This window comes from Bos indicus, chromosome 12, assembly GCF_029378745.1.
Source record: "Bos indicus isolate NIAB-ARS_2022 breed Sahiwal x Tharparkar chromosome 12, NIAB-ARS_B.indTharparkar_mat_pri_1.0, whole genome shotgun sequence".
Classification (NCBI taxonomy): domain Eukaryota; kingdom Metazoa; phylum Chordata; class Mammalia; order Artiodactyla; family Bovidae; genus Bos; species Bos indicus.
The window spans coordinates 80124988-80140062 of record NC_091771.1 but is presented as its reverse complement, the minus strand read 5'-3'; the positions used below and the strand labels follow the sequence as shown (position 1 = coordinate 80140062).

The 15075-nt window shown below is 48.1% G+C and overlaps 1 protein-coding gene across 1 annotated transcript in view; it reads left to right on the top strand.

Annotated features, from left to right (window-relative positions):
- The window catches only part of TMTC4 (transmembrane O-mannosyltransferase targeting cadherins 4), a 56918-nt gene that overhangs the window by 30119 nt on the left and 11724 nt on the right, over positions 1-15075 (top strand). Inside the window, exons 6-14 of the mRNA XM_070799927.1 lie at positions 779-876; positions 4095-4187; positions 4417-4581; positions 5918-6120; positions 7723-7894; positions 7983-8114; positions 13576-13655; positions 13808-13915; positions 14008-14149. Of these exons, the coding sequence (XP_070656028.1) occupies positions 779-876; positions 4095-4187; positions 4417-4581; positions 5918-6120; positions 7723-7894; positions 7983-8114; positions 13576-13655; positions 13808-13915; positions 14008-14149 (1193 nt within the window). The remainder of the gene's footprint in view (positions 1-778; positions 877-4094; positions 4188-4416; positions 4582-5917; positions 6121-7722; positions 7895-7982; positions 8115-13575; positions 13656-13807; positions 13916-14007; positions 14150-15075) is intronic.

Genomic DNA, 15075 nt, shown 5'->3' with positions numbered 1-15075 from the left:
TTTGTACCAGGGCTGCATTGCAATGCCTCCTGAAGGCTCTGGGCTCCTGCTGGGGGACCCTTGAGAAGGGGATGTGTATGCCACGAAGAGAGTGAAAGTGTTTGTGACTCAGTCGTATCTGAGTTACAAAAAAAGTCCCAAATGTCCAGCTCTTTCCGAACCCATAGCCTGCCAGACTCCTCTGTCCATGGAATTCTCCAGGCTAGAGTACTGAAGTGTTGCCATGCCGTCCTCCAGGGGATCTTCCCAACCCAGGGGTCAAACCTGGGTCTCCTGCATTGCAGGCAGATTCTTAACCAGCTGCTACTACTGCTGCTGCTAAGTCACTTCAGTCGTGTCCGACTCTGTGCGACCCCATAGACGGCAGCCCACCAGGCTCCCCCGTCCCTGGGATTCTCCAGGCAAGAACACTGGAGTGGGTTGCCATTTCCTTCTCCAATGCATGAAAGTGAAAAGTGAAAGTGAAGTCGCTCAGTCATGTCCTACTCTTAGGGACCCCATGGACTGCAGCCCACTAGGCTCCTCCATCCATGGGATTTTCCAGGCAAGAGTACTGGAGTGGGGTGCCATTGCCTTCTCCGTAACCAGCTGAGCTACCACCATCTAACCAGAAATGTGGATCTAACACACTGGCCCACAGAGAAATGCCATCCGAATACCAAACTGTGTTTTTAAATGGTGACTGTCGAAGGTGCACGCTGAGAATTTGAGTTCCAGGAGCTCCCAAGACTGAGCTGAGTCATGTGACTCTGTGTTTGTCATTTCTCCTGGTCGGCAGCTAACAAGGAGGGGACCCACTCCACATTCTGGGTGTTGCTGAGCATCCTCCTGGGAGCAATGGCCATGCTGTGCAAAGAGCAAGGAATCACCGTGCTGGTAAGACCCCAGGCACCTTCAGTGGGGTAGCCCTGCTCCCTACACCCGTTTCCCTCCCGTGAAGACACTGTGCACTGCCCTCCGGCGGGATCCCTCTGCTGTACCCCTATTGCCGGTCTTCAGCTTAGTCCCCTCTGGACCGGTTACAGGTGCCACCATGCTCCCGGTGATTCAGGTGGGAACTGAGTGTCTCAGTTGATTCATTAGAGCTGGTGGGCACGGAGAAGGGACACGTCTGAAGAGCAGGTGACTGGCCCCTGTAGAGAGGTCCTGGAGGAAAGAAAGAGCGTTGTGGCCCTTCTGGGGCGCTCTCATGTTGCAGCAGTCCTAAGTACAGCCATGTTGTGACCCTACTGCTGTCTCTGGTCCTGATTAACAAGCATTGGTGTGTGTTATGTTACATTTGCCTTTGTCCGGAAATGTCAGGGGGAACAGGAGAGGGCTCTGAAGAGTCCAGATGTGCGCCCCCTACGTCTGATCTGAGAAGAAGCCCCTGGAAGGGAGAGGCATGGAAATGCACTCTTTGTCTGTTCTAGCTAATTTCCTGCCTTACATTATCAGTGGGAAACTGAGACATTAGGGATATGGGGCATGCCCATGTAGGAAGCCATGGGAAAGGATCTTCCTTTCCCAGGTCCAAGCTCTTTGGGGCTGGACACCAGTTGAGGCAAAGATAAATGGTTTTATTGGATTCAATCTGTACGATTAAGGTCAGCTAGCTAGGAAACAGTATAGAAAGAATTGCTGTGCAAAGATACTAGAACTTCATGAGTTACTTTTTTAAAAGATTGCTCTAGACCAGTGTTTCTGAACCTTGGCATTATTGGCATTTGAGGCTGAATCATTCTTTCTTTGGGGCGTGTCCTGTGCATCATAGGATATTTTAGCAACATCCCTGGTCTCTACCCACTAGATGCCAGAAGGACACCTCCTCCCTCAGTTGTGACAACCTCAAATGTCTCCAGACGTTGCCAAGCACACCCCCCTGGTAGGGGGTGAAAATCATTCTGTGAGAACTGCCGTCCTGGAATCTTGCTTGTCTCAAAGTGTGGCTTGAGGACCAGTGGCGTTGACACCATCTGGGAGCTTATTAGAGATTTAGGATCTCAGACCTCCCCCTGCCACAGGCCTGCTGTGGCACCTGCATTTCACAAGGCCCCCAAGCGACTCCCACCTCCATTAAGAAAAGCACTGAAAAATTAGGTTGAATTTTCATGAATAAAGATAGGGTGATGTTGAGCAGGTTTCCAAAAATCTGACTAGAATGTGGCCATTTTGATGACGTGTTTAAATGGGAAGGGAGAGAGCCCAAGACTCGTGTTGGGCTCAGTCCTCATGACAGCCTGACCGCATCAGCACTGGGTGACTGTCCTATAGCTGCTCACAGGCAGAAAAACGCGTGGCATAAGAAGACAGCGCAGCTCAACAGGGAGCTTCCTGCCTTCTAGAAAATGGTTCACACCCGGGCAGAAATGGTCCTCTGACCCAGGACAACCATGCATCACACGGGTGAATAAAACGAGGATTCTGTGAAGTGATTAACCCAGTGCTGGCCTGTGTACTGGATAATTAATGGCTCCCAGCATGTATGGGGGTTGCTGAGGAGAGATGTCACCCTTGTGCTGAGAACCACAAATTACCACTGGCTTCTGACGACTTATGATTGATCCTCTTTGCCATGAAGCTCTGTGTTCGAAGCCCCCATGTCATAGAAGGGCAGCTTGAACCATCCATACAGTGTATATTCTGACCGCTCTGCCTGGTTCCAACAGGGAGTTCAGCTACATGGCGTTGTCTACAGCAGCCACATTTATGGAAAGTCCACTGCAGGGTAAAGGGTAGAGTCCAGGCCAGATGAGCCCTCAGCTTGTAACCACAGGTGTCAGAGCTTTAAGAGCAGCCATACCTACTAGAAAGGAGCTGCGGTGGTGCTGCTGGAAGCTGTTAGCATCAGTGCAGCTACAGTATCACACTTCCTAGGGCCAGGGGTTTTGCATACTTGGAGTTATTGGTCATTCCCCTAAAAGTCATGGGTAGAGTTGGTCTTGATTGGAGTTACTGGCCTTCTCCCTAAAGGTCATGGATAGAGGTGGTCATAATTGGAGTTATTGGTCATCCCCCTAAAAGTCATGGGCAGAGGTGGCCATCCTCCACACAGTGGGGCTCTGCCATCCTCAGGGTGGTTTCCAGTACTACTCCAGACACCTCCATCATCTCCTCCACAGCCAACTGGATGGGAAACCAAGGGTGGGGTGTGCTCTGGTCTGTGCCCAAACCTCCAAGAGGTGCCTAATCACTTCTGCCCACATCCCATTGGCTAGAACTCAGTCACATGACCACGCTCCCCTGTGGGGCTGGCTGTGTGCCAGGCAGGAAGGGAGAGCTGGTGGGTGACGAGGAGTCTGAGCCTGGGATGTCTCTGCAGCCCCACCAGAGTCTGTATGTTCTGTTCCCTCTCTTCCAGGGCATATGCCCTCATCAGGCAGCACCCCAGGTTCCTGAAGTGTAATTACTTACATGGCTGGGTTTTCAAGGTTGCTGGCTGCCTTATCGTCTTAGGCATGGCCACTGCACAGGTACTGGCTCTGCTACAACTCTGGGACAGTTTTAGGGAAAAAAAAAATGGTAAGGGGGGCCTCTGCAGAACTTCTCCTGGGAGCCCCAAAGCTCTAGCTCTCCTGCATCTTATCATACTCTTGCATGCAGGCTATGGACCTGTGACTAACAGGGGATTTACCAGATGGCAAATCTGATGGGACTTTCTTGGTGGTCCAGTGGTAAAGAATCGGCCTGCCAATGCAAGGGACACAGGTTTGATCCCTGGTCCGGGAAGATTCCACATGCTACAGGCAACTAAGCCTGCGCGTCACATCTACAGAGCCTGTGCTCCGCAACGAGAGAAGCCAGTGCAATGAGGAGCCCACACACCACAACTCCAGAGTAGCCCCGCTCACCACAACTAGAGAAAGTCTGTGCACAGCATCAAAGACCCAGTGTAACCAAGAATTAAATAAATAAATAAGTAAATTTGATACAAATATCATGAGCTAATTTCATAGGAATCATAGGATTTGTTTTGTTTTTAGAGCTGAAGAGATTATCTATGGTGATCTAATCAGGACACTTCTCGTCTAGATTCTGCAATAGAATTGTGGCGTATCCTGGCTACCTGATCAGTTAGGCTGTCCCATGGCTGATTCCTTGCTTTGCTTTCTTAGGGTCTGAATGCCATCTTCGACATCTTGGTGATAGGCAAACTAAATGTCCTGGAAATTGTCCGGAAGCTCCTCCGTAAGGACAGATCGTTAGAGGTGAGTATCTGCTTTTGTCTCCAGCTGAGATATGGAAAATGTCACGTACCCGCTGGCTTAAAACACCATTTTCAAAGTACTTCGTGCAACTTTGAATTCTAAAACAGGCAGCCTTTTAAAGCCCAGTGTCAGCGAGGTTCAGCCAGAACTGCTGCACATTTATACCTGGCTTGGCCACACTTTTATTTGAAAAATCCTCAACACTGGGGGCCTTGCGCTGTCCTTTCAGAGCCCTGGCATGCTCCGGACAGGGGGCCTCCTCTTCAGAATGACCCTCCTGGCTTTGGGCGGAGCCGGGGTGCTGTATGTACGCTGGAAGATCATGGGCACCGGCCCACCCGCCTTCACCGAGGTGGACAACCCTGCCTCCTTTGCCGACAGCGTGCTGGTCAGGGTGAGTCCCATCCTCCACTGGGTCATCTTTGCCCACCAAGATCCCCAGGTCTTCCCTCCCTCCTCCTCCTCACCTCCCTCCCCAACATACCCACAAAAGCCCCCCTTAATCAGAACACCTCCACGGGTGTTTCCGTTCACCAAGGAAGTTCTAGGGTGAAACCAGGTTTTTATCAGGGCTTTGAGAGGGTGTAAAGTCTTTGTATTTCCTTGTGGCTCAGACGGTGAAGAATCTGCCTGCAACGCAGGAGACCTGGGTTTGATCCCCGGGTCAGAAAGATCCCCTGGAGAAGGAAATGGCTACCCACTCCAGTATCCTCGCCTGGAGAATTCCATGGACCAAGGGGCCTGGTGGGCTGAAGTCCATGGGATCACAAAGAGTCAGACACGGACTGAGCAACTACTGTTTTCACTTTCACTCTAAAGGAAATCAAGAGGAGTGGCTTAGAAAACGTCAGGTTTCTTGCCAGACTCCTTAAATTGTCCCCTAACCTACTTTTGGTATAATGGAAATTGACGTGTTGAGGTTAGGATAAAATATAATATTGATGGTATCTTTCTCCCTTTAGCACGACTTTTTACAAGTCGTTTGTCTCTGGCCGCACTGAGTCTGTGTTCTGTGTGGCTGTCTCTGGCTGCAGCCAGCCGGGGCTGCTCTCTAGTCGCAGTGCGCGGGCTTCCCATTCTGGTGGCTTCTCTCGTGGCGGAGCACCGGTGAGAGGCGCACAGGTTCAGTAACTGCGGCACACGGGCTTCATTGCTCCGAGGCATGTGGGATCCCGGACAAGGGATCGAACCCGTGTCCCCTGCATTGGCAGGTGGATTCTTATCTACTGTACCACCAGGAAGTCCCTAGTGGTGGTGTCTTTAAAAGTCTTAACGCTGTCCAGACTTTCTTGTCAAGGTTTGCTTTTTCTGAAGGCAAGGTTTCTTAGCTGTGCATTTCATACAGACAGAAATCTAAGATCATAAAACCCTCTGCTTATATCGTCAGACACGTGAGAGACCCCTGGACAGCAGGTTTCCTGGGTCACGGACTTGGGGCATCAGTGAATAATTGGGACATAACATCCCCAGAAATATAACAAATGTAAAGCAGAGTCTGGTGGCTTTACTGTATTTTTTTATCTATTAAAAAAAAAAAAAACCTCAATGCATTTAGTCAACTGCACACTTCAGCCTAGTGCCCAGGGCAGAAAGTAGCAACATTTTATTTTATACAGCTGGGCTCCTTGAGCAGAAACGTGAAGGCCTCCAAAGGGAAGCTAGGAGAGATATATATATGTATTTTTTTTCCAAGTTCAGTATCACATGTTTGTTTTTCTTTTGACTGGCAGGCCATAAACTATAATTACTACTATTCATTGAATGCCTGGCTGCTGCTGTGCCCTTGGTGGCTGTGTTTTGATTGGTCAATGGGTTGCATCCCCCTCATTAAGTCCGTCGGGGACTGGAGGGTGATTGCTCTGGCAGCACTCTGGTTCTGCCTAATTGGCCTCATATGCCAAGCCCTGTGCTCTGAAGACAGCCACAAGAGAAGGTAAGAGGCCGAGCTGAATTTAACTTCCGCAATGGGTGGAGTCTGAGCGTGTTGCTAAATCCAGCACTGCGGATCACCGCAATGATTGTGTGCAAGGACGGGTGTTTCAGTAGAGATGCACATGTCTGGGCAGGATGAGTTCTGTCTACTCGGAATCCATGGCTGGCTTCAACTCGTGGGGAGTGGACTGGAGGGGGCGCCCGATGACTGCTTCATCTCCCCACCTCTCCCCCATGATGTAGCATTTTGAGATCCTTCTCGCCATAGGTGGTAGAGAGTAATTTATGGTCTGAACAGAGAGTGTAATTGATGTGTGTTGTGCCCATCTTTTCACAATTCCCCTTCAGAAAGCCCTGGTGGATGCGACAGCGATTCCTTCTCTTGTTATTTGTACAAAATAAGCTGCCACCCCAAAGAGACTTATTTCTCACCAAAAAAAGCAGGGGGCGGGGGGAGGGAAGATTATTGAGAAAATAATTGGGAGGAAAAACCTGTTTTGTGGAAAAGAAAACTATTTAAGATGATTTCCTTTAGGCATAAGTGTTTCTGGAATTAGATGAGTAATTTCTCAAAATAAATTCAGTTTTGAGTTTACCCTGTGCCTTAAATTGGTTCGTAATTCTAAAGGGTGACAAACCTCTGTCCCAATTGGCTGTGCATGTGCCAGTAGGATTTTTCTACCACGATAAGCACAGGTTTGTGGGAAGGAGCTATCAAATTTGACCGGGCTTCTTTTGTTTGGTTTTTTAATTGTACTGAAGTGTAGTTGAGTTACAAGGTTGTGTTTAGCTTCTGCTGTGCAGCAGAGTGGCTCAGTTCACATATGTGTTCTTTTTCACAGTCTTCTCCGTTCCCATTTATTGCTGGATTTTGAATATAGTTCCGTGTGCTGTGCAGAAGGACCTTGTTGTTTGACCCAGCCTCTGATTCACCCTCTTAACATCACCTGGGACTCTGGGAATGCTTACCTGCTTCCACAAGTGTCCTGCTGCTCTCAGCTTTCTTTTTGCTCAACTGAAATTTATGCTGGAGCATCCCCAAATGATATGAGTTTATTTCAGATCTTGTAAAGTTTAAACCAGTTAAGTGACATTGCTGCTGCTGCTGCTAAGTCGCCTCAGTCGTGTCCGACTCTGTGCGACCCCGTACACGGCAGCCCACCAGGCTCCCCCATCCCTGGGATTCTCCCAGCAAGAACACTGGATACATCCTGTTAAATGTCAGGGGACTAAATTGGACTAACTGGGACCAATATCCCAATTAGCCCAATTGGGCTAATATATTTGACACCTACATGGTTTGAGATATAGTTAGAAGCAGGCAAGTTCATAAGACTGCTCTAAGTAATCATTCTAACTTTATTCATGTGAAAGTGTGGAGTTCTAAGATTTATTCTTATGCTTGATGCTAAGTAGCCTTAGTGAGATTTTTCTGTCTTATCCTAATGGTACTCAGTTAGACCCTCTCTGCTGATACCTCTTCTTAACTGCTGGCATGAAAAAAAAGAGAGAAAAGGGAAGGGGTGTCTGGATTTCATGTAGAGTAGAACACTTTTCTTGAGAATTCTAAAAGTAGCCATTCTAACTGCTTCTCATCTTCCAGGATCCTCACGCTGGGCCTGGGATTCCTCATTATCCCGTTCCTTCCCGCGAGTAACCTGTTCTTCCGAGTGGGCTTTGTGGTGGCTGAGAGGGTCTTGTACCTCCCCAGTGCCGGCTACTGCATGCTGCTGACGTTTGGATTTGCAGCGCTCAGTAAACATACGAAAAAAAAGGTATTGGCCCAGCAAGGTGGGTGCCTTTCCTGACCAAGACGGTGGGTGGGTTTACTAATGACATTTCCTGTGTCCCTCTCTTCTTAAGAAACTGATTGCTGCTCTCATCCTGGGAATTTTATTCCTAAACACGCTGAGATGTGTGGTTCGCAGCGGTGAGTGGCGGAGCGAAGACCATCTTTTCCGAAGCGCCCTGTCTGTGTGTCCGCTCAATGCCAAGGTATGTTGGCTGCCACGCTTTTAAGTTCGATAGCTGAGTGAGGAGAATCTGGAATATGACCTTGGTCATAGACTTGGAGGTTTTCTTTTTCATTCTTTTTTTTTCCTTTCATGATCTTGACAAAGTTTATTACAGTTACACTTCAGCCAAAATAATTAAAAAGGAATCATTAAATCCAGACAATGTCAGGGAAATAGCAGATTTCTTAAACACGTTTCTATTCATCTTCCAGTTGGTCCGATCATGGATCGAGGTGGTGGCAAGGTGGGCAACTCCATGCATTCAGGCTCAGGTCTGGGGAGACCGACAGTCAGACCTCTTAGAGCACACTTTTTGAAACATGCACTCCAGCCTCCCCCAGTCTATAACTGGAAGATGATAATACCTACCAGCGGACAGCAATTTGGTTTAGGAATTTAAAGGATGCTATGTGGTGTGCAGTACGCACGTTTCCATCACCTGTGGCTTCTCTGCCTGGAATTGTTTTTGCCAGATTAGGTAAAAATAAAATGCATAGACTCTAAAATGGGCAGTGTTCTTGTTGACACGGTCTGGTAGGAATTTGTTTCACTTGTATCCTTGATGAACTCCATCTCTTCACTTACCCAGCTGTGCGTCTTTGGGCAAAATGGTTTTGAACATTGAACAGCCTTATCTGTGACAAGGAGGGGCACCATGGCTGTCCCCCGGGCTTGTCGTGAGGCCTTCATGAATGTGGTCTCTGAAATGCCCTGACATGGTACTTAGAACATGGTAGGCGCTCAAGAAATGTTTGTCTTCATAGGCTCCTTTTAGTATCAGCTGTTCCATTACATGAAAAGAAGGGAATGATACTTGCTCAAAAGGGGAGCCCGTGGAGTTAGGTGAGAATATTTTCTATTAGGGCTTCCCAGGTGGCGCTAGTGGTGAAGAGCCCTCCTGCCAACCCAGGAGACATAAGAGACTCGGGGAGTTCAATCCCTGAGTCAGGAAGATCCCCTGGAGGAGGGCATGGCAACCGACTCCAGTAGTCTTGCCTGGAGAATCCCATGGACACAGGAGCCTGGTGGGCTACAGTCCATAGGGTCGCAAAGAGTCAGACGCGACTGAAGCAACTTAGCATGCATAGAGCATTATGTGATTAATAATGATGTCTTTTGGTGTCATTAGGATTGGAACTTCCTCAGATACTTAAAAGCGATCCTCTTTGGAGCAGGGGCAATAGAAGCACCATGAAGTTCTATCTCATTTCCGCGTTCTATGCTTAAGAGAAAGCAGTGATTTCAGGTGAAACTATATGAAGAAATCTAATGAATAGTCGATGTCTTACTGTGACCCTGGAGTGAAGGATAGTATTATATAAAACGTGTTGACTCCTTGTTTGTATTTCCCTTGGTTTAAAAAAATTTGTTCGTATTCTGTAGTTAAGAGGCTTAGATAAAAGAGTGAATTACTTCAGCCTTTTATTGTCAATTTGATTTGCTGACCTAGCCATTTATGTTATGCTACTGAAAGTAAATCAGCCTGTGATTTAATTTCATAAATGTTAATAGGTTTGCTTTGTTTTTACTTTTCTGTTTGAATAGCAGTGATTACCCCTTCTATTTTACTTCTTCCCCAGAAGGAACTCACACTTCTTTGTAGAGGTTCTGTCATTAATTTCCATTATCCTCCCTCGAAGGCTTTTAGAGAGAGGTTATTATGTACCTTAATTTTCCAAATGGGAGACACTGAAGCATAGAAAGATGGAGCTGACGGTATCTGGGTTAGTAACTCAGATGGTAGGTAGAGACCTGGTATAGTTCTGCACCCAGATTACCCTGGGGAACAAGCGGGGATGGGACCGTGTGATGTCTGAGCCCACATGGCTGCCCCAGTGAGCGATTTCATATATCACAGGCTAGAAAACTCAGGGCCTGTGCAGACGGACACCCACACAATCGTGTGCCTGTGGGTGCAGTTTTCGTCTTTAAATTTAAGACATACACATAAGATCTCATCTTCAAAGTGCACCCAATAGTGACTAGCCTTTCCAGGAACATTTTTTAGTGATTCCATTCAGTATGGGGCTTCCCTGGTGGCTCAGACAGTAAAGAATCTTCCTGCAATGCGGGAGACCTGGGTTCAGTCCCTGGTTTGGGAAGATTCCCTGGAGGAGGGCATGGCAACCTGCTCCAGTATTCTTGCCTGGAGAATCCCCATGGACAGAGGAGCCTGGCGGGCTGCAGTCCATGGGGTCGCAAAGAATCAGACACGGCTGAGCAACTAAGCACATTTAGTATGAGCAAGATAGAGTTGGTTTTTTGTTTGTTTGTTTTGGGTTTTTTGGTGGTGTTGTTTTACTTGGGACTATAAATTGAAGTGTATCAAAATTCTCTACACTTTTTTTTTTCCCCTTGGAAAAAAGCTAGGTTGATTTCAGGGAAGAGATCTCCTTTAGGATGATTTCATTCAACTCTATTGCAGGAGATGCATTTTCTGCACTCATTCCACTTTCCATCCACTGACTGTTAACTGAGCAGTTGGCACTCTGCCATAGACCAGGCCCAGATTTACAAATGCGACCATGCTGAGCCTGGTCAGGCACTGGAGTTACCCACAGTGCCTTGCATCTGGTAGGAACTCCTGGTATCAGTAACTGAACTGAGCCAAATAGAAATTAAATTCCTACTACGGATGAGATACCAAGTATCTGATTATACTTGCAGCCATTCTTCGTTTTTCGAGGCTTGAAAGTATGTGGCATTTTATATCAATCCTGGGATACAATGTTAAAGTTTGTTAAACAATGAAAGGGATCATTTACCACAATGAGGTATTTCCTTAAGGATGAGGCAGCGGGGGTTATAGGACTTTTATGTGTTTAAAACATTTTAACATCAAGTGTTAACAGGAAATTTGAAACAGTGGTTTGAGCACTGTGTTGAATGTGCCTTCTTCCCCTATGGATGCTTTCACTTCGTTTGTATTTACATGTCCTTGACTGGGGGTCTTATCTGTGCTGGTTCGTTGCCTTGGCGTGTGAATCACAAAGACTGGAGGGAAGGTTCAAGGATCAGCAGGCTTTTTCAATCCTTTACATTCCATGGAAACAAAAATCATTCTTTAAACTGTTTTAAGTAAACTGTTTCTGAGCGTTTTGCTTTGGTTTTTCAAGTGGATTTTCTGTTCAAATATGTCCCTGCATATAACCCATAGGACAAGGCTGGCCTCTGCGTAAGCCTGTTCTCCAGTCGTAATGATGAGCAGCTTGCCTTCTAGGCGGCTCTCTGATCTTTAACTGGTTCCACTGACTTCACTGCAGTCTGATTCTGCAGAGGCACCCTCCTCCTCTGCTGACCTCCTGGTCTAACAGAACAGCGGCTCTACTGCAGAGGGCAGTTCAGCTCTTTGTCTGAGCGTTTGATTGAGAAAACAGAATTTCCCAGGAAGTGGCAGGAGCTCGCTGAGTTGAAGTCTGTGTAGGAGCTGTGTTTGTATTCCGGGGACCACAGGCACATCCACATTCACAGGCTGGAGTCTCCCTTTGTGTGCGGGACAGGAGTGAAGTTAACACTTCCAGGCTGGGGCTGGGGCTGGGACTGGGCCAAGCCCAAAATCAAACCATTTAGAGCACACTTTTCCAAACCCATGATCCAGCCATAGCCTTCTCCAAGCTGTAACTTGAAGACGGTGACACCTATGGACAGACAGTCATTCAGTTCGGGAAGTTTATATAGTGTGCTGCACAATATTACACATTTCTGTCACCCATGATTTTCCTGTTTTCTGATTCCTTGTGTGCAAGGAGATAAAAATAGAAATACAGACTTTAAAATTGGGAGTTAAAAAACAAATCTCTGCTACATATGTGCTTAAGGAATATCGCACTGTTCTATACCCTTCTAGAAATCTTAGTATTTTTTGAAGATTGATAAGGCAGGATGTGGTTATACTTTTAGAAGGGCTTTTGAACGTTCAGATATAATGCCACCTGACTATACTCAAGCCATTACTGTAATTCGCCATGTATCAGTCCGCCGCTGTTGCTGTTCAGTCGCTAAGTCGTGTTCGAAGCTTCGTGACCCCATGGACTGTAGCACACCAGATTCCTCTGTCCTCCACTGTCCCCCGGAGTTTGCTCAAATTCGTGTCCGTTGAATCAGTGATGCTATCCAACCATCTCACCCTCTGCTTTCCTCTGCTTCCCCCATCCCCAACTCTTTGCGACCAATCCCTTTGCCACCCTGCGAACTGGGGCCCACTAGGCTCCTCACCATGGGATTCTCCTGGCAGGAATACCGGAGTGGGTTGGAATTTCTTCCTTCAGGGGACCTTCCTGACTCAGGAATGGAACCTGTGTCTCTTGCATCGACAAGTGGATGCTTTACAACTGAGCCACCTTGGAAGCCCTTACATCAGTATACTAGGGCTGCCATAACAAGACACCATGGACTGCGTGGCTTAAACAATAGACCTTTGTTTTCTTACAGCTCTGGAGGCCTGAAGTCCAAGACCAAGGTATCAGAGGGCTGGCTTCTCCAGAGGCCTTTGTCCTCGGCTCGCAGACTTCTTGCTGAGCCCTCACGTGGACTTCCTATGGTCTTTCCCCTGTGCGCGGGCATCCCTGGTGTTTTCCTGTGTGTCGCTGTTTCCTCCTCTTATAAGGACACCATTCAGATTGGATCAGGGCCCAAAGAACCTTGTTTCAACTTAAGGACCTCTTTAAAGACCCCGTCTTTCAATTCAGTCACATTCTGGGGTACGAGGGGCTAGGACTCCAACATGAATTTTGCGGTCACAGTGCAGCCCGTAACACCCCAAAGAAGCATTATTTTACCTGAAGAGAAATAGCAGAGTTTGTGAGTGGGTCTAGAAGTTGCCTTGAGCAGCTGCCCCGTCTTCACCTGGCCCCCTCAGAAATGGGTGTGATGCAGGGAGAAGAAACACAGGCTTTGGAGCCTGGGTTCAAATCCATCACCACAACCTTGGATAAGACGCTTAGTGACACCAAAGCAGCGCATCAGCACCTGCTGGTCGCCTGTGTCACTGTCATTATCATCACGCAGCACTCACCCAGGTGGGTGCATTTCTGTAGCATCATCTCTGAGACTCCTATTGGCCTTTACATTGTACGCCTCCAAAAGGAACGTTTGATGACGGAGAAATACTTGTGACCCGTTTCCCTGGTGGCTCAGCGGTAAAGAATCCGCCTGCCAATGCAGGAAGGAGATGCAGGAGACATGGGTTCAATTCCTGGGTCAGGAAGATCCCCCGGGGAAGGAAATGGTAACCCACTCCAGGATTCTTGCCTGGGAAATCCCATGGACAGAGGAGCCTGGTGGGCTACAGTGGGGTGAGCGACCATGGAGTCGCCAAAAAGTTGGACACAACTGAGCGACCAAACAACAATCCTTTGCTTTCAGTTAGAAGTATGATGGGCCTCCCAGGTCCAAACGAAGAAGCCTGGCAGCCGACAGCCAAGGTTTTCCTCTCTTTTCAGGTTCACTACAACGTTGGCAAAAACTTGGCTGATAAAGGCAATCAGACCGCGGCCATCAGATACTACCGGGAAGCGGTGAGGTACTGCGAGCGGCTTGCCGTTTTTACAGTATCCGTGTCTTACTGTAACTTTCTAGCGCTAAAAATCTGTCTGCGAGGACCTCTACTTTAGGTTTGCCAGTGCCTGAGAGCTGGGGGAAGACTGCGGGCTTGGTTTCTCTTTCCACTTCCAGATTAAATCCCAAGTATGTCCATGCCATGAATAATCTGGGAAACATCCTGAAAGAAAGGAACGAGCTTCAGGAAGCGGAGGAGCTGCTGTCGTTGGCTGTACAGATACAGTAAGCGTCCTCTTACAATTGTGTTCATGGCGAGGATGGGCGCTCCTGCCTCCTGGGGCTGATGCTTTCTTTTTGCCTCGTTCACCTTCCAGGCCAGACTTCGCTGCCGCGTGGATGAATTTAGGCATCGTACAAAACAGCCTGAAGCGGTTCCAAGCCGCGGAGCAAAGTTACCGGACGGCGATCAAGCACCGGAGGAAATACCCGGATTGTTACTACAACCTGGGGCGTTTGGTGAGCTTACGGTGCCCTGCCGCTGCGGAGGAAAAGCGTGACTTTGTTTCCCCTTTATACAGTTATCATTGTAACGTCTGTTTGGTACTTGCCCTCTTAGTGAAGTGAAAGTCGCTCAGTCATGTCCGACTCTTTGCGACCCCATCCATGGGATTCTCCAGGCCAGAACGCTGGAGTGGGTTCAGTTCAGTTCAGTCGCTCAGCCGTGTCCGACTCTTTGCGACCCCATGAATCACAGCACGCCAGGCCTCCCTGTCTGTCACCAACTCCCGGAGTTCACCCAGACTCACGTCCATCGAGTCAGTGATGCCATCCAGCCATCTCATCCTCTGTCGTCCCCTTCTCCTCTTGCCCCCAATCCTTCCCAGCATCAGAGTCTTTTCCAATGAGTCAACTCTTCACATGAGGTGGCCAAAGTACTGGAGTTTCAGCTTTAGCATCATTCCTTCCAAAGAAATCCCGGGGCTGATCTCCTTCAGAATGGACTGGTTGGATCTCCTTGCAGTCCAACACCACAGTTTGATAGCCTGTTCCCTTCTCCAGGGGATCTTCCCAACCCAGGGATCGAACCCAGGCCTCCCGCGTTGCAGGTGGATTCTTTTCCTAGCACTGTATCCTCGGTACTTTGGGGGAAAACAGAGATTGATCAGGAAGAACCTAGTCCGGCCTCATAGGATTGACTGTCACCAGGCAGAAGAAAGTGATTAGGTCATTTGAAATATTGTATTACTTCAGAAGAAGCAAAACTGATTAAACTCATTCAAGTGAAAAAAACAGAATGAGTGACTTCCCTGGTGGCCCAGTGGATAGGAATCCACCTGGCAATGCAGGGGACACAGGTTCGATCCCCTGGTCAGGGAAGATCTGACGTGCTGCAGAGCATCTGGCTTAGTTTCCACAACTGCTGAGCCCTGAGCTCTAGAGCC